Source organism: Paramisgurnus dabryanus, chromosome 15, assembly GCF_030506205.2.
Source record: "Paramisgurnus dabryanus chromosome 15, PD_genome_1.1, whole genome shotgun sequence".
Classification (NCBI taxonomy): Eukaryota; Metazoa; Chordata; class Actinopteri; order Cypriniformes; family Cobitidae; genus Paramisgurnus; species Paramisgurnus dabryanus.
The window spans coordinates 2494619-2514689 of record NC_133351.1 but is presented as its reverse complement, the minus strand read 5'-3'; the positions used below and the strand labels follow the sequence as shown (position 1 = coordinate 2514689).

Below are 20071 nucleotides of genomic sequence, written 5' to 3'. Positions count from 1 at the left end.
AGCTCTTAATCCGAGCTTCTGACCGTATGTCTTCATTTACAAGCCAGAGGAAATCCAGAAAACAGATGGGGGTGTTTACAGAAGCAAACTAAAATGCTTTCCAAAACTAAATATGTTTTCATTATTAACTCTTTCGTCTTGCTCTCATAGGGTCTGAATTTCTGTGCAACACTCACATCATCCCCGTGAAGAACCAAGAAGGAGTCGTGATGATGTTCATCCTAAACTTCGATTATGTTCTGGATGAGGACAGCAATGACTCTACAGAAAAGCTGAACCTCACCCCGCCTGCCAAATCTGACATTAGTGAGTGTTTTTTTTCCTTTCTATAAAGGTCTTTAGGAAAACATCTGCTGGTTGCTGCTTCCCATCATCTGCTCTTTGTCTTGTGTTAATTGAAAAATTAAAGAAGGACTTTTGATAGAGATCAGATGCAGAACAATCATCTAAACACACATGGAGTTTGAACTGAGGGGTTGCTTCCGGATTTCATAAGTTGGGAAAGAGTGCTACCTGGTGGAATAGCAGATTTACGGATTGCCGGAAAAACTCGTCATTGGCAGGGAAGCTTTTTCTCTAAATTGACGTACTAACATATCAATGGCGGGGAAAGAGTGAATATTTTAATATATCGTCATTGTGTATTTTATGTCACCAAGTCTTGGGTGATGTGCTGTTCTCAGTTCCTAGATCTGTCCTACCAGTGTGGCGAGGCACATAAGATTGAGGGCTGCTCCACCCAGTCAAAAAAATACAGAAAATATTTTTGTGGAAAAGCAGAAGAATTCACGCATAAATGATAATAATCGTTTTAAAAATAATCGCTCAATAACCGCATCATTCAGAAATAAATAACTATTTATATAGAAAGTTTATCATTTGCATGTGTTTCTAAACCTTGCAAATGTTAACATTCAAGTGATTTTAAACTATTTGAGCGCAAGCAGATGCGCTCTTTTTTTTGCTGATCGAAAAATGATTTGATCCATGATTAAAAAACTTAAAGCAACACTAAAGAGTTTTTGCTCTTTGCTCCCCCTACAGGTTAGAAGCGTAATTGTCCATTACCACTGTCGTAAATACTGCAGCATAGCTGGCTCTGATTGGATTGTAGGTCTGCCGTAAAGCAAGTTTTTGTAGTTTTCGCTCGAACTACAGGACCGTGACCCCGACGGTTGGAAACTTCTTTAGTGCGGTTTTAGCCGATAGAGGGCTGCAAAGCGAATGTGAAAGTGCCGTTCACCCCAGCCCATCCTCACCCCATGGCGTCAATATTTGACGCCACTTGACCATGCGTCAATATGTTACGCGGAGGGTATACCCTTCGCGTCATTTTTTGACGAACTGGGGACTTCAATACTATTGAGTCCGTTGCATTCTCTTTCCTATTTTCGTACCATTTTCGCGTCGGTTTAGGGTTAGATTTACATAATGACATCCCTACCCAAACCTATCCCTAACCCCAATGTCAGGCGACAACTGTTTAATTTTGCGTACCTAATAGTATTGAAGTCCCCAGTTCGTCAAAAAATGACGCGAAGGGTATACCCTCCGCGTAACATATTGACGCATGGTCAAGTGGCGTCAAATATTGACGCCATGGGATGAGGATGTGTTGTTCACCCTGTTTCCAGTGGATGAACTACTGAAACTTTTTTGGAAACGTTATTTTAAGGTAAAAAAAAACTCCTTTGGTGTTGCTTTAATATGTTAATATTAATAATATAATAAGTAATGTAATCCATTTAAGCACTACTATATTGTAAAATTATGTAATTTAAGAGTAGGCATTGAGGTCCACCCTATTTCACCAAGGTCATCTCAGATTAAAGTGCACCTATTTCATTGCAAAAAACAATGTTATTTGTGTATTTGGTATAATACAATGTGTTCGCATGGTTTAGGTTTAAAAAACACATAATTTTCCACATACCGTACTTTTTTGTAGATCCAGATTTCCCTGTCTTCCCAAAACGCACTAATTTTATATAAAACTCACCGATTTGAAAAGCTCTGTGTCCCTGATTGGCCAGCTAATCTGTACGTTGTGATTGGCCTAAATACCTCTGTCAGCCGGAAATGTGATGCTCCTTACCATGTTTGAAAGATTCAGTCACAATGCAATGCTAACAGGAGTTAACTTATAGGCTGTGAGTCCGAAGCGGGAGGAATTATGATAATGTCGGACTTGTCTACATCACCAATCCCAGGAAGTAAACTGTTGCCTAAAATCTGTGTGTTTGTTGTAGTCCAAGAAAAGAGATTTACGTTGGGAATGATAACTCGCATCATCGTTTACTTTGGGGTTTGTACCTTTCGTTAAAATTACTAATACACACTTAGTGTGTGGTTGGCGGTTCAATCCCTGGTTCCACCTGACCAAGTGTCGATGTATCCTTGAGCATGACACCTAACCCCAGCTGCTCCCGACAAGCTGGATGGCGCCTTCCATGGCTGACACCGCCGTCGGTGTATAAATGTGTGCATTTACCATTTACTTACACACCAAAGGAAATGTAAAATCCTGAATCGGATAACAGGTGCTCTTTAAGAATTCTGCTGTCGTCAGTGTGTCCTATTACCCACATCTTTAATACTGTGGGGCTAAAAAGTTAAAAATAAATGAGGAAACAAAACTTTGGCAACATATTTTACTACGCTATACTGTCATACCTGTCATAGCAAACCTCAGTCCTCTACGGGCTTACAGAGTTACCTTCAAACATCTGTGCCATCAGACTGGATGTGTTACTATTCAGGTAACTGTAAATGTGATGACTTTAACTTCTCAGCAAAATGCTTTTCAAAATGATGCTTCTTTATGAGAGTATTTGACCTGAAAGAGACGACCAGGCAACACCAACCAACACCATTTCACTGCACATGACTTTTGCATGGCATGTGACATTTCATCAGGCTCTTCACCTGCTCGAAAAGTCACATGCCATGCAAAAGTCTTTTACTTATACTTTTCTGATCTGATATGTTACTGTCATTATGACTCTCTCCACCATCACATCTCAGCTGCGCTAAGCCACTGTAGTCATTATATAAACAGTCTACCTGGCTCTGTCAAGACTCAGGAAGTACATTAGCTGGCCTCTATATGCGGATCAGCGAAGCACGGTGGGGCGTTCATCATCAGAGCATGTTAATTAGACAGGAGGTTCGCGCTGTGACTGCTCAGAAACAGTTGGGATGTTGGCATCTTCTTCTCTCATTGGGTGTATAATTGGCCTCTTATCAATAACGGATTAAACATGCTCATCAGCATGTGCAGATTTAGTTATTGGCCCAGGTGAATGAGATTTAATCCAATAAGGGCTTCTTTTTGTACTCTCAAATGACAGCATGGTGTCGGCACACGTGGTGATGCTACAGGAACTACAAGTTAGCAAGATATGGCCAAGAACCGGACATTTAGACAAGAAGAAACTTTTAAGACAATATGACTGACACGTGAAGTAATAGGTTTGCTTTTTATGTGATATTAGGGGAAGATTTATCTTAAACAGATGATACAACAACAGAGGAATTTGTTTCATTTTCATTTGTCGCAATGCGCCTATGTAGACGTACGAATCAAATGAAGTATAATTTGCAAGTCTGTGTGCTTTCGACTGCGTAGGTACGCTTGCCTAAACAAAAAAAAACAAACTATACTTGAGCATTTAATCATGATCTTGGCTTTGAAGTTGGATTGCTGTTGAGCAAGCCATGTCTTTATCATCATGCCATCGTCGATCTGCAGGCCAGTGTCCTCTGCAACCTCTGACTGTAAAATGCGCCATAGGGCTGACAATCGTAGAGATGATGACGCATGTTTAAATGACCGCTGGGGTCCCGTGGATGTTTACAGCACTGCACAGCTGCTCAGGCCTCAGGTGGACTTCAGTATTTCTGAAATCCTCACTCAGCACAAAGCACCGCTCTAGGTGAAGGTTTATTTTTAGTGGGGAATGTTTGGTGCCCCTGGGCATCACAGACGGTATACAAGCAGTCTCTACTAAACTCTGACTTTAGGTGTTACAATATAGCCTGAACCTGCTATCTTAACCAGCACACTAACAAGTTTGTTTATGAGTCTAGTGTGTGTGCGTGAGCATGAGCGTGCAAATAACAATCCTGGAGGTTTAATATAAGATGCAAATCTGATTCAAAGGGATTGTTCACACAAAAACATTGTGATTATTGTGGTTTGCATGTGGTTTGACCACCCAATATTTTTGTATTTATAAAAGCACCTATAGTCCGATTCACGTTTTTAAAATTTTTTTGGTGTGTATTAGTACATGTTAACGATATTAAAAAGGTGCAAACTCCAAAGTAAACGAGTACGCGAGTTATCGTCTCCAATTTAAATATCTTTTCTTGGACTACAACAAACACACGGATTGTAGGCAACAGTTTACTTCCTGGGATTGGTGATGTAGACAAGACCGACATCGACTCTTGTTAACATTGCATTATGAGTGAATCTTTGAAACATGGTAAGGAGCGTCACGTTTCCGGCTGACGTCAGAGGTATTCAGGCCAATCACAACGAACCGATTAGCTGGCCATTTAGGGACACCCTTTTCAAATCCATGCGTTTCAGGAAGAGAGTGAAATCTGGAACTACAAAAAATATACGGTATGTGGAAAATAATGTGTTTTTGACCCATAAACATTGTATTATACCAAATACACAAATAACAATGTTTTTTTTAGCAATGAAATAGTTGCTTTTTAAAGCTTCAAGAGTTTTCTAGGATGGGAGTGGATGGTGACAGAGACCGTCGCCATCCACTCCCATGGTAACCAAATATCCCAAAACAACACTTTCAAAATCTGTGTTCGAGTTTTGAAGAAAAAAGAAAGACGCACACTTTTGCACAATTAAGTTTGTTGTTCCAAATGTAGGCACGTGGTATGCATGCTCATAATGGAAGCGATGCGGTCGCGACGTGCGCGGTTTTTCCAGGCGCGCCCGCACCGCATCGAGTTTAAACCATTTCAACTTTTCAAAATGCCGCTAGTGCACCGCAGGTCATGTGACAAACCTACACGCCTTTTCCACGCATTTTTAGGCGCGACATATGAACGGCCCCTAAAGAAGTCCTTTCTTTATTATTGTATAGACATAAATGTAAACAAATAAAATATACAGTACAGTCCTGCGTAGCAATGTCATAGTTTATTTATTTACCACTAAGTGGTTTAAAAAAACTGTATTTTGTTTTAGAAATATGATAAGAAAACATGACTTCATCCCGTTGTGTTTTAAGCTATAGGTTTGTAAGAACATGAGGTTGAGAGAGTGATGACTTTTTTTTTTGGTGAACTGTTCCTTTAAGCAGGGATAAGGAGGAATAAGAGGGCAGAAATGATCTGATGGAGATGATTGGATTGGAGATTTAAATTAATTCGAAAAAGCTCAGTAATACATATACAGAACTTACGGTGACCCAAACCTGCAACACAATATACAATTCAGATTAAAAAATGCAGAATATTTAAAAGACTTGTGATCCTGTGATCCTGTTCAGAATTGACTTCTAGGAAGCAATGGAAATTATTCTGCAAGTGTACATCCTGGTATCATAGCAACAAATGAAGGTGCACGAATCATGGGATGTAATCCCCAGATCGGAGTGTATACTGAAATAGAAACTCTATCAGTTTGAATGAGACACAACCCCTATTACCTTTACATTACAATAAGACGAAACCAATCAAACGTAAAGTAATTTAAATGCTAATGTACATTAAAATCATACTAGCCAAATATCATATGACCTTCAAAAACAAGTAAACATATTAAATGTGACTAGTGCGGTCTGACTGTTTACTTCATGTCATGAATAATTTGTTATTGAGCAACTGTATGTTTTCAATCTCTCTGCTATATGGCAATTTCATTTTCCATTCAAAACTATTTATATCTCTACATTAAGTCTTTGGAAAAGAGAAGAATATCATCCCATTGTGCATTATTTCATTCCTAACTGCAAAAATCTTTAGATGTCTGCTTTGTTATAGAAGTGCTTAAACCAAATGGTTATCTCCCAAACAGTAAATCAAGAATGTTTAGAGAAAATGACTACGGAAAAGGTAGAAAATCAGTCCTATACAAAATCCAGTCCTTTCAGAAGTTTTTTTGTGATTGTTGCGGGCAAAAATCCTTGATCTTGCGGCACATTTTCTTAAAAAAACGGATATTTGCGGATATTTATGCAATTTTATATGATGAAATTGTGGGAACTTGCTAAAATTGCGGAAACCTGCAAAAACTGCGGGAACTTGCAGAAACGTTTTGCTGCTTTTCAATGATGTTCACGTCACATAATCACATCATTTCATAACGGCAACAGGGGACATGGCTGCGCTTGTGTGAAATGCAACATTTTTCAACTTTCTGCTAAAATATATGTGATTTTTGCTACGAATATGCGGAGATAATGAAATAATACAAGCCCCGCATATTTTGCACATGGAAATCTGTAATTTATGCTGAGAAAGTGTGGCGTATTTGAAAAAATGCTGCCCCTGAATATGTGAACTTTGGCTGATTGTGTGTTGAATCATGCGATCACATAATCACGTTTTTCTGGAGGGACTGAAAATCTTAACGCAGAATAAGTTCACCCCAAAATACAATTCTGTCATTTTGTATCATTATGTTTACAGCATTTCTCTCAATTCAGCTGATATGGAAAAGGGTGAATTTCACATTTTGCATTTCACTGAGGAAAGAAAGATACAGATGTGAAAGTAAATCAGAGTTTATAGCTCTTTCAGATCAAAGCTACAGGAAATTACAGATGATGGAGACATGCGAGAGAGAGAGAGAGAGAGAGAGAGAGAGAGAGAGAGAGAGAGAGAGAGAGAGAGAGAGAGAGAGAGAGAGAGAGAGAGAGAGAGAGAGAGAGAGAGAGAGAGAGAGAGAGAGAAAGAGAGAGAAAGAGAGAGAGAGAGCACATGATTGAGTATAATGTGCTGACAGTGTCATGAAGAAAGGGAAGAGTATGTAATGGTTTAATATCTCTTAATGTTTAATTAACCTCTCGACTCAGACTGACTTTCTCACCGTCAACATCACTCAAAATCACAAAGCCTGATGTCTTACTCATCTGTGATGGGTGAATGGTAAAGTTTGTAGCATTTACTTAGCTGTACCTCTTATTTATGTCATAAGATCATTTCTCTGTCAGTACAGTTGGGTATCGTAAGATATTTTCTGGTTCCGAATCCGGTTACAGTTCTGCCTAGCGATTGCTAAAAATTGTGCAATACTTAAATAATTCCATTTGTGTTTATTAATCACCGTCAAAATATTTGAAATGTAATGTGCATTTTCAGTCAGTTATTCCTGTTGAAGTAGTCCTCGTAAGCGCAACGTAATTAATATTCATGAGGTAAGATGTCTATTTCAAGTGACCGCTCATATCGTTTTGCCCGTGCATTGCATTGGAATCGCTTATAAAACCGAAACTTAAGAATTCCGTGCGGTTCTGGTTCCTTTTAAAAGGTTCCCAACCCTATCTGTCAGAGAGGCTTTTTTACAATTTTGGTCTCATAAAAAATGTCACATAGATTTTACTAGTGTATGTATTACATATGTATTTATTATTTAATTACCATTCCAGCACCTATTGCTACAATTAAAGGAAGTACAATCTCCAATATACTTAAAGGTGGGGTGCATGATCTCTGAAAGCCAATGTTGACATGCCCCTACCCCAATAGAATCTGGACCTTCTTTTGATAGACCCGCCCTACACATACGCAACACAGGCAACGATGTTGGTTAGTAGACATGCCCCTTACTGCTGATTGGCTTCAAGTGTGTTTTGGTACCCGGCCTGACTCCCTTTTCCAATGCGTTTCTCAAAGATCATGCACCCCGCGGTATGGTCACTGTGATTTTGCCAATTAATATGTGTTCCTGGATCAACATTGTTATTCTACAATCTGATTGGTTTATAGGAATGTTGCTCCAGGACCAACAATGCTAAAATCATGTATACTGTAAATATAGCCTACATATTATCCTTTCCCAATCCTTGTCCTCGAGGACCCCCTCCCAAAATGTCTCCTTATTTTATCCACCAAATTCAGCTTGTTAGGGAGACATGTTTACCATTTTGGAGGAGGCTGATAAGGTGAATAAGGTGTTTTAAATGAGAAGACATCTAAAACATTTTTGGAGGGGGTCCAGAATTGGTAAGCACTGCTCTAGACAGCTATTAAGTACATTTACATTACATTTATGCATTCAGCAGAGGCTTTTATCCAAAATTACACAGTATGCATTTTTTTGATCAATATTTGTGTTCTCTGGGTTCGAACCCATGACCTTTAGTGCTGCTATAACTACAGATCTGTCTGGACCTCTGGAGTGTACTGTAAGGAGGCTGCGATCATCTGTATCACGTGTAACTGTTACAAACACATCAACACAAGTGACAGATGGACTGTGAGCAGCACTGACAGTACATGAAGGGTTCGATGAGTGAGGGAGTCCTCGTATTCCCAGCTGCTGGCTCTCGTTCAGCTCTGCCTTTGTGATCGATCACCTGAACCTGCCCTCCCGAGGAGGGTTTACGTTGCGCACGTGGCATCTGACACAACATGGAGTGAATGCAGTGGGGTTCCTCCTCAGTTGAGAAAGCAGTCAGCATGTTAACGCTTCAGTTCTGAGCGAGCGCACCTGCTTCTGTTTTACAGGTGCACCTCTTTTATACCCCATTGTGCCGAATGAGGCATGCTGACATTTGGCAAAAAGCTTTGTAATTGAGCAGCTCAGGCACGCTCAGAGTCTGCCGACACCGCACACCTGTTTAATGTAATGCATGCCTTCTAATGTAATGTCTTAATAATGAGCTGCTTACAGGTATTTTGGCTAATAGCGAGCAGGTGGAGACCGAGTAGAGTAAATTGCTCATAAAATTGCCTATTAAGGTGCACTCACACTATACTTTTAAAGCAGCGATTCACCCGATTGCAAATATTGCCATTACTCACTCATGGTGATCTGAACATGTACGGTATGATGTACTGTCTCATATGGGAGACACAAAAAATTGTAATCATTAATTCGACATTAATATCATCATTGAAGTCCATATGATTTATGCAAAATATCATATGGTCGAGGACCACAATGGAAATAAGCCTTAGGCTTTTTTGTGTCTATATCCTCTGCAGTTTTTTTAAGTGTATGGGATAATTGTTATTTTATACATTTTTATGAAATTCTGTCAAATAAATTTCAATTAAATTCAATTCAATATATAGAGGAACAAACTGAAATTTAAATCAAACGACTAAAACATATACACTCACCTAAAGGATTATTAGGAACACCATACTAATATTGTGTTTTACTGCCTTAATTCTACGTGGCATTGATTCAACAAGGTGCTAAAAGCATTATTTAGAAATGTTGGCCCATATTGATATGATAGCATCTTGCAGTTGATGGAGATTTGTGGGATGCACATCCAGGGCACGAAGCTCCCGTTCCACCACATCCCAAAGATGCTCTATTGGGTTGAGTGTGGGGGCCATTTTAGTACAGTGAACATTTTAACTTAAGCTCAGATAGGCCGTGGCATTTAAACGATGCTCAATTGGCACTAAGGGGCCTAAAGTGTGCCAAGAAAACATCCCCCACACCATTACACCACCACCACCAGCCTGCACAGTGGTAACAAGGTATGATGGATCCATGTTCTCATTCTGTTTACGCCAAATTCTTACTCTACCATCTGAATGTCTCAAAAGAAATCGAGACTCATCAGACCAGGAAACAATTTTCTGCACGAGCTCACCTGTCCAATTTTGGTGAGCTCGTGCAAATTGTAGCCTCTTTTTCCTATTTGTAGTGGAGATGAGTGGTACCCGATGGGGGAAAATGCTTTGCTGCATACCTCGGTTGTAACGAGTGGTTATTTCAGTCAAAGTTGCTCTTCTATCAGCTTGAATCAGTCGGCCTATTCTCCACTGACCTCTAGCATCAACAAGGCATTTTCACCCACAGGACTGCTGCATACTGGATGTTTTTCCCTTTTCACACCATTCTTTGTAAACCCTAGAAATGGTTGTGCGTGAAAATCCCAGTAACTGAGCAGATTGTGAAATACTCAGACCGACCCGCCTGGCACCAACAACCATGCCACGCTCAAAATTGCTTAAATCACCTTTCTTTCCCATTCTGACATTCAGTTTGGAGTTTGTCTTGAACAGGAGAAGATTGTCTTGAATAGGACCACACCCCTAAATGCACTGAAGCAACTGCCATATGATTGGTTGATTAGATAATTACATTAATGAGAAATTTAACAGGTGTTCCTAATAATCCTTTAGGTTTAGCCACCGCTCACATCCATATTGATAAATGTCAACTATACGCACAGTTTTCTGTCATATGCTCACTTGATAAATAAGGGCCATAGTGTTCACATTACATGCATATACTGTGTTTAAGTCTGGACTTAACCAAATTGCTCTTGAGGTTTAGTTCTGGTATCACTCAGTAAGCCTTCTCTTATTTACTGGACACAAGCCACACTGGAGTTTACTCTTCAAAGCAGTGATGTACTATAAGAGACATGAAACTCTCTCGGGAAGATGTGAATTTGTTTGATCAGATCCTGTTATATAAAAGTATCCTGTTGTTAAAGCCGCTAATTAAAGCTGTATTTATACTGATGGAGGATTTCAGACCAAAGCCTGCTAGATAATTAAAGGCAGGGCTGAGAAAATGAGCCATATTTTAAACTGTTAGGGGAAATGACCATTCAGCCTCATGTGTGCTTAATACACCAATTCTTGTTTTAATGTGGGGCAATTCCATGAAATGTCATCCTTATCATAAAATGTAAACTGTTTACCTAAATCTTAAAATAAAATAAATATTATTTGTTATTTGAAGAGCCGTCCCTTCTCCATTTGGTGGGTATTATTGCTTCTGGTTTGTGCATTTTAATTCACAGAATTCGCACAAAATATGTTGTCTCCTAAAAACATAACCCATTCATGTTTCCCTTATCTAAAATAAAAAAAACATAGACTGATTTTTCTGATATTTGGACTAAACAAATGGCTTAATATATTGGTAATAAATAAAGAATTTGTATTTTAATTTTTGACTGGAAATGTCACATCCATAACGCTGGAATTGCCCTGGGGGTCAGGTCTGCAGGCCAATTCATTTCAATCAGTGAGTGCAATGACACTTTAAAAATCCACAATACATCTCTAAACGTACAATCAGTATTTTTTCATTTTGGGGTGAAGTTATCATTTAAAGGGGACATATCATAAAAATTGAACTTTTCCATGTTTAAGTGCTATACTTGGGTCCCCATCAGGATCCATCTTTTTTTACTGTCTATGGTCCCCAGTGCTTCTAACCTAGAAAATGTGAAAAAGATTAAAGATTTTGGTAAACTATTTCTGCAAACATGTGGAAAAATAGGTCATTGAAATTTGGCTCCCCTTGTGATGTCAGAAGGGGATAAACTGCCCCTTAATCTGCACTATCCAACCACAGCACTGACATTTAGTTTAGAGATCAGCTCATTTGCATGTTAAAGGACACAATCAAAAACACACATTTTTGCTCACACCTACAAAGTGAAAATTTTAACATGTTATAATAAATTATATGTGGGTATTTTAAGTTGAAACTTCACATACATACTCTGGGGACACCAAAGATTTATTTGACATCTTAAAAAAGTCTTGTGAAATGTCCCTTTAAAGTTGTATATCATGCACCCACCTTAACAAAACACTTCACAGGAGCTACTGTATAAAGCACTGTAAAAAAAATCAACATATATTTTTAATGTTACTTCATGTTAAGTCAAAACTTAAAATAGCAGGTTGAATTGACTTGCAAAACCAAGTTTTAACTTCATGCAATGATAAACTTGTCAACAGTAGCATGCTTTTATGTAAAGGATGTTAAATTGGATTTCCGTGAACATACCAGATCTGCCATCAGAATCTCATGTAAGCAATTCCATATTTTTCATATGTCCACCAGGAAAAGGAAGGTTTTTCCACTTTCGCCTGCCAGCGTTGAAGCTGTTGGGAACCAGCAAGCAGTCCCTTCCCCAGGAAGATCCAGACACCGTTCTGGTAGATACACCAAGGGCCAGCAAACACTCTTCGGCTCTCACAGACGTCCACTCACCCACAAATGATGCTCGCAGTCCAGCGGAGACCAACGACACCCGGGCGCTCATCAGCTCCAGTCCTCATTCGTCTCCACTCAGTGTATCTGTACCCGTCGACCACTCATCACCCAAACAGACCTGGGATCTACCCAGTCCGTCTCAAGCCCAATCTACCACCTGCCTGACCCAATCCATCTCCAGAAACAGTGTGTGCAGCAGAAGACGAGCCTCTTCGGTCCATGACATCGAAGGACTCAGTGGGAACTCCAAACGTCTGTTTTTAGACAGGCATACAAGTGAAGGTAAGTGTTACAATATACAGGAGGGACCAAAAGTCTGAGACCACATTTAAAATTGGGGATTATATTCTTTGGGGACATTTCAAAGTACTTATCTTTTTTTTAAATTGCATGTGATTAATAAGTTAGTATGTGCTCTTTGTAGTCAGGAATATTTTTAATACTGGTCTCAGACTTTCTGGCTAGAATACATTGACATAATTGTCTAGAAGCACATATAACGGCTTTCAGAACCGATAGCAACATCAACAGTCTGGAAAAGCAGCTAAACTAAAGAAACCGTAGTTAGAGATCAAACCCGTTATCTTGAAAAATGCTTTGAGAATGCAGAGTATAAGCGTCCATCACAGTGTCTGGGATCTCATGCTGTTTCGTGATTGTCCATTTTCAACCTGATTTCCCCTGTCAAATGGATTCTGATGTCCTGATTAGTTCATGCAGAACATTGGCAGTGATTTCAACTTTAAGCAGGACCTTGCGGTATTTGGGTGGATTAGTTCGGCTCAGCTGTTCAGAACTGAGACAGGAACTTACTTTTCACATTGTACTGATGTGAGACTGATGTGTGGACTCGCCGTCAAGACAGAAAATCAATGCTACACGCTGAATGACTTTCATCAGCTCTTAATCACGAGAGCCACTTTTATCTCAGGATGAGGATATTTCTCTTCTCTAACCTAACCTGAGTTGAGCAATTCAGCAAAAGAGGCCATGAGTTAAATAAATGTATCCAAGCAATAATACGAGATGGATATCGTGTGAAGTGGAGACCACAAAAATGGCAGAAACACCAATAAAACAGTAATAGTAAACAATAGTAATTGGAATAAATGGTAATAATATTCACATGATTGCACCAGCATTATTTTATATTCACGGCTATTTTTTGTGCCGTCAGGTCCATTCAACCATTTCAAATCCAGTCTTCTGGGATCCACTTCAGACTCGAACCTGAACAGATACAGCACCATTAACAAGATTCCTCTCATCGCTCTCAACTTTTCCGAAGCCAATGATAAGAAAGTCCCTTCTCCACCATCCTCAGAGAAAACCATCATCGCACCGAAGGTCAAAGACAGAACTCACAATGTCACAGAGAAAGTTACACAGGTGAGACTGTCAGCACTTATTTACTTTCCTGATACATGACCTGTTCTATATTACTAAGATGTTTAATATAAAATATGCTGTAAACAGTATTTTATGTAAATTGATGTGGCACTTTTATCTAAAGCGACATGCAGTGCATTCAAGACCCTGGGAATTGAACTTACAACTTTAACGTAATGCTACGGGAAGCTACTAGAAAGTCAGTAGTGTGGTGAATAAGTACAAATACACACGTGTGCATCATGAATTTGTGTGAATCGCGTCCCTCTGAAGAGAAGTCCCGGCCGCAACTGATAGTGACACATAGTACTAAAGTGTTTTACTCACACACACACGAGTGTCTTTTATCATAAACCCTTTCAACGAGTGTGCAGCATGAATTCGCGTCCCCCGGAAGAGAAGTCACCGGCTGCCACTGTGACACAAATGACTAAAGTGTTTTACTCACATAAGCTGCGCCATTCTGTCCGGATCCAATATTGATGGAGGAGCATTGCTTTTTAATCGCAGTCTCTCTCCAAATCCAGCGTTCTTCTGAACATCCAAACATGTAGCAACTGTTATGATTCCCTCGTTTTATAGGAATGATGTCTCTCGACGAAAGCATTGGCCCGAATACGGTACGGTTAACGTTTAGCCATCCTTGCTGTAACTTGTTATGAAAACTCATGGAACTACACGTATTATGTGGGCGCGGTCTCAAATTGGAGAGCTCATGAATAGTAATGACCTTGATCAGTTCCACGCCACACTGATCAGCTTTTCTAACTGACCTGATTCTCCGCTTATTTCTGTTCAGTGGCTAGAGTTGACAGATGAGGTGGAAGTTAATTTCACATTCACGACACAACACAAACACATATGGACTTAACACATATCAAAAAATACAAGTAAAAATGTTTTTTTTTTGTGGAAGGGCCTCTTTAAAGTGAACGCAAATCAGATATCAATATATGGATCCCTGCTTATTCGGTTTTAAAGTAGTACCCTCAAGAAATCTGCTTATATTTGTGTCATTATGTTAATAAAAAAAAACAGAAACCAAAAGGAAAATCATTTCTGTATATTTAAAAAGATTAATTATATTTAATTTATAGAATGAAGAAGACAGTGTATAATTTATTTGATTATATTTCTGTTCCTAAAAGCTACTGTTATACTTTATTTATAACTTTGTTTTCTATTTTTGCTTATAATTTCTTGATTTGTTCTTATTTAATTTTCCTTCATTTTTTTGCTGATCCGAAAAGTATTTGAACTCGCCACTGTTACAGACGTGTGCATCTAAACAAATAAGGAGCTCAGATGCAAAAGCCGCTACATGGCACCTCAGTCAAAAATGAGATATTGACCGAATGCTCTCGGTATGTATTATGTTCATCAAATATTTTCGCTTCACATCCACTTCATCCCGGCCTCAGGTAATTTAGAAATACCGCTTTGATTCCGAGTCTGATAAAAAATGCTAATTTACAAGAAAACATGTCAGACGCACTTAGCAGGTCTTGCATCAGAGCTTCTCTAATGCTAATGAGAATCCTACTTAATAGTGTTTCTTAGACGAGTAGAAACACCAGTAATTATTTTAAGCACATGTGAGGCGTCCTCACTCACAACTCTTGTGTTACCTCACCAATATTTAGCATCTTTTTTGTCACTGTGACACTGAACATTTATCAGAAGATCTAAGCATGAGACTTTGGGAATGTGCTTCTTCAAATATAGGGATGTGAACTTTTCCTTTTGGTTTTTAAAAGCTAGATTTGACTATTTGCACAAACACACACCAAAAATCAGCATTTTAAAGCCATCAGAGACTCCAGATATCCGTGAGTTCTTTTAATCAAATTCTTCGGCTGTATTACATGTATTCTTAGCAGGGAAAGCAATCCTACAATTGTGACAAAGCCTCTAAATTAAATCATCTAAAATGCTGGATGATGTTATGACACACAGAGCTGCCATTTTCATAAAGTGTGATGAACGAATAATACACGCCGAAAGTATTTAATGATCGTATATTACGTACGTCTAATATCTTTTACGGTCTTAGCAAACTACAGTATGTAGACAGTAAACACCAAAGTATCTCAATAGGGTTTGAAAGTCAACTGTGTGGTTTGGTTTTAAGTTTAGATAACCTCTGCAAATGTCCTTTAATGAAAGTCAGAGAGCTGCACATTAGGAGTCAAACCTGGTCTTAAATGTATCCGCTTCTTGAGCAGCTGTGATGGAAACAGGAGTTGATGACAGTCTAGGTCTAGACAACACAAACGTTCCCTCAGAAGTGCTCAGGCAGCAAATGCTGACTTCATCTTAGAAGTCATTTAGCTTGTCACATCTGACTGATTCTCACTTTACCTTTTTCAACCTGCCTGGTCACGTGAGAGCCGGACAAGATACATAATTCATCACTTTCTTAGGAGAGAGACAGAAATGGAGTTAGGCAACGGATCGTTCTCACCGGCGTCATCATTTCTAATAAAGAATTTATTGAGAAAAGACGCCTCATTTGCTGACTGTCAAAGTTGGTTAAGTCCTGGAGAAAGGTGCGTGTGTTCAGAGATGAAAATCATAGACACAAACATCCTGGATTTCTGACTATCATCATCCTAATGCTGTTGCTATGAGACTTCTGATATTCATTGCCTTTGCAAAAAACCTTAGCCGTTTCGGTAGCAATGCAAATGAAAAGTGATTATTTCCATAAATATCATTACAAAGGTATACATTTTTATCTGTATGTGTGCTCCCTGGATTGAATTATTTAAAAATAATGCACACCCTCAAGGTGGTAATGCAGCTTAACACGAAGCGGAGTGGCATATGCCACGGTTACCACAGACATTAGTAATAAGGTGTATACACTTCAACAATTTGCATGAGTAAATTACATACAAAGTCAATGCAAAGATGCAAACAGATGCGAAAAGACGCGAACAGACGCGAACAGATGCAAACAGATGCGAAAAGACATGAATCGCGCGGGCGATGCAAATGACACTTATTGGGCACCGCGGTAGCCACAAAAACACGCACTATTCGCCTCAAACACGTGTTCGTGCAGGTTGAAAAAATTTCAACTCAAGCGAAAAATTCGCATGACATGAAGTTTAATCACGCAAGTAATCCAAAGCGAGGAATTCTTCGCATTTTGAGTGTATGCAGCATACTGTAGGACATTGCTCTGGTGGTTATTTTTACGTTGAAATACCATACATAATAATCATAACAAACAAATCATAGTTATAATATTAAATTCTTCAAACATTTACATCTAGGCCCTTAACAGACACTTTTATCTACAGCGACTTATAAAAATTGAGAAAAAACTACATAGCGAATTATCGTAGAAAAGTCTACATAAGTGTTCAGACAAGTACAATGTAAATTAGCTTTACTTTAGATTGTTTATGGTTGCCAAGCGGTTACAGATTTAAGTTTACAGCAACATTTATACAACGACTCTAAACGCAGCTCATCCAATCAGAATTAGGGGGCGTGTACATCAAAGCGTTTAAAAAAATGGCAGGCGGACGCCGACTGTAAGCGCTTGCAAGCGTTTTTTCAACATTTTGTGCTTTGGTAGCCATGATACTTTTATTTTGTTGTTGAACGATGTGCCGGTTGGTTGTTGTGGTATTTGTCCCGCCCCTCCTCCACCGTGATTGGATGGACAAATGAAAAGTGACATTGATGAGCTGAGCGTTTTACTCGAATTTGAAAAGTTTTGGGCTGTGCACTAAAAAATAACGTTGAGAGCCAGCACAGACAAAGCCCCCCTGCTGTTTTTTTTATTTTAAGTGTGGCCTTTAACAAACAATTGAAAACATACACCGGCCGTTGGGCATAAACGCTGTGATGCACATGCCTCCTAAAGGGGGTCGCACACCAGACGAGAAGCGATGTACCGCATCACGCCTAGGACAACTCAGAGATATCGTACACCGGAAGTGGACATTAAATAGTCTACTTAAAAATGCTAAACTGTGGCCCTCAAGCAAGACGCCTTACCGTAATTGCTCCCCTGGCACAGGGAAAGCTGCCCACTGCTCTGGGTGTGTGTTCACGACTTGCAGTGCGTATGTTCACTACCCACTAGGATGGGTTAAATGCAGAGGTCACATTTTAAGTATGCATTGCATGCTTGTCACTTTCACTTTTTAATCTTTTCTTGACAATGTCTTGTTTACTGCTTTGCCCTTGAGTGGGATAATTAATCCTAAATAACCTGAGATGCAATTACACTTTATTATCGAAAAAGTCACATCTATGATGACCGACAGTAGAGACAGTACTGAAAGTAGAATAAAGATTTAAATATTTATGCCATGGCTCCCTGGGACAGTACGGTTATGAAATGTGAAAGAACTGACAGTCTCCATGAAATATTACATCAGCTAGAATGATAAAATATATCACAAATAAATGACAACTGCAAGGAAATAGTGAGACACAGACACCTGAAACTGACAGCTACATTTACATTTAAAGCACAAAAACTTTCATTTTTTTTTAAATATTTTTACAATATGTCAATTTGAAAATTGCTATTTTTAGAAGCACAACATTTTGAAAGACTCTTTTTTACTCATTACATGAACGATTAAAAGACTGTACAGCTCTTTATTTATTTTTTCAGGACCCAGAACAAAACTGTTTACATAATTGTTTAAAAAAAATCAAATGTTCTCAACAAATTAAATATTGTTTGTATCTATTTATTAGTGCCGGGCATAGATTAATCGCGATTAATCGCATACAAAATAAAAGTGCTTTTTTGGATTTTATATGTGTGTGTACTTTGTGTAATTATTAAGTATATTTAAACCCACACACATATATGCATTTCAGAACATTTTTATATATATATATCCATTTTTTTGTTTATATATAATATAGAATATACAAATATATAAATCAATATATATATATATATATATATATATATATATATATATATATATATATATATATATATATATATATATATATATATATATATATATATATATATATATATATTATATATATATATATATATATACACACACATGTTAATTTTTCTTAAATGCATACGCAAATGTGTGTGTATTTATACATACATAATAATTACACACAGCACACACTCATATATTATGCAAAAAAATCACTTTTATTTTGTATGCGATTAACCACGATTAATTTATGCCCAGCACTACTATATATACGACTATGACATTTGCATATGAATAGTAAAATAATATATTTCAGTTTTTCAAACCAATTGTAATTAATAATACTAATAATAATATGTATATTGTTTATTCTCACTGTGTGATTAAATGTATTCTGCCTCTTCTGGTTTAGGTCTTGTCACTTGGTGCAGACGTCCTACCAGAGTATAAGCTTCAGACGACTCGCATCGACAAGTTCACCATACTACACTACAGCCCTTTCAAAGCAGTCTGGGACTGGCTCATCCTACTCCTGGTCATTTATACGGCCATTTTGACACCTTATTCTGCTGCCTTCTTGCTCAATGACCTTGAGGAGCAAAAGAGACGAGAATGTGGCTACTCCTGCAATCCCCTTAATGTCGTGGACTTAATGGTGGACATCATGTTCATCATCGATATCCTTATAAACTTTCGCACCACGTACGTGAACTTGAACGAGGAGGTCGTGAGCCATCCGGGGAAGATCGCCATCCATTACTTCAAAGGCTGGTTCCTTATAGACATGGTGGCAGCCATTCCCTTCGACCTGCTTATATTCGGCTCGGGGTCCGATGAAGTAAGTGATGCCAATTTACTTAGCCAGGGGACAACAGACTTGTTTGCTTACCCAAAAATGTATTTAAATGCTATTTATGATACTTGTCCATTTTGTAGATCAGATGAGATATGGATGTTTTTAAAGGCGCCATAGAATGTAAAACTGCATTTATCTAGCCATAGATGAATAATAATAAATTGTTTCCTCCTACTTGTGTAAACCACTGAAAAACAGACCAATCTCAACTAGGGCTGCATAACGATTAATCGCGATTAATCGTTTGCAGAATAAAAGTTTTTGTTTACATCATATATGTGTGTGTACTGTGTATAATAATTATGTATAAATAAATATACACACATGCATGTATAATTTTAAGAAAAAAATTTGTATAGATTAAATGTATAATATAAATTATATATAAATATAAAAATGTATATACACATGTAAATACGCCTTAAATACCTACATGCAAGTGTATTTATTTATGCATAATTATTATACACAGTACACACGCATATATGATGTAAACAAAAACTTTTATTCTGCAAACGATTAATCGCAATTAATCGTTATGCAGCCCTAATCAAAACATAACACCAATTGTGACGTTACAGTCCAGATGTATGCCCCCAACATTAGATTAAGTACAATGTTGTCACAATGCTAAAAACAAAGTTGTGACTGCTGATTTAGCGCTATATGCTAGCCATGCCTAATCTCTATTTAGAAAGT

The 20071-nt window shown here is 38.2% G+C and overlaps 1 protein-coding gene across 1 annotated transcript in view; it reads left to right on the top strand.

The window, feature by feature from the left end:
• Positions 1 to 20071, top strand: part of LOC135733591 (voltage-gated inwardly rectifying potassium channel KCNH7-like) — a 91982-nt gene that overhangs the window by 24681 nt on the left and 47230 nt on the right. The window contains exons 3-6 of the mRNA XM_065252344.1: positions 151 to 306; positions 12038 to 12472; positions 13368 to 13579; positions 18929 to 19354. Of these exons, the coding sequence (XP_065108416.1) occupies positions 151 to 306; positions 12038 to 12472; positions 13368 to 13579; positions 18929 to 19354 (1229 nt within the window). The remainder of the gene's footprint in view (positions 1 to 150; positions 307 to 12037; positions 12473 to 13367; positions 13580 to 18928; positions 19355 to 20071) is intronic.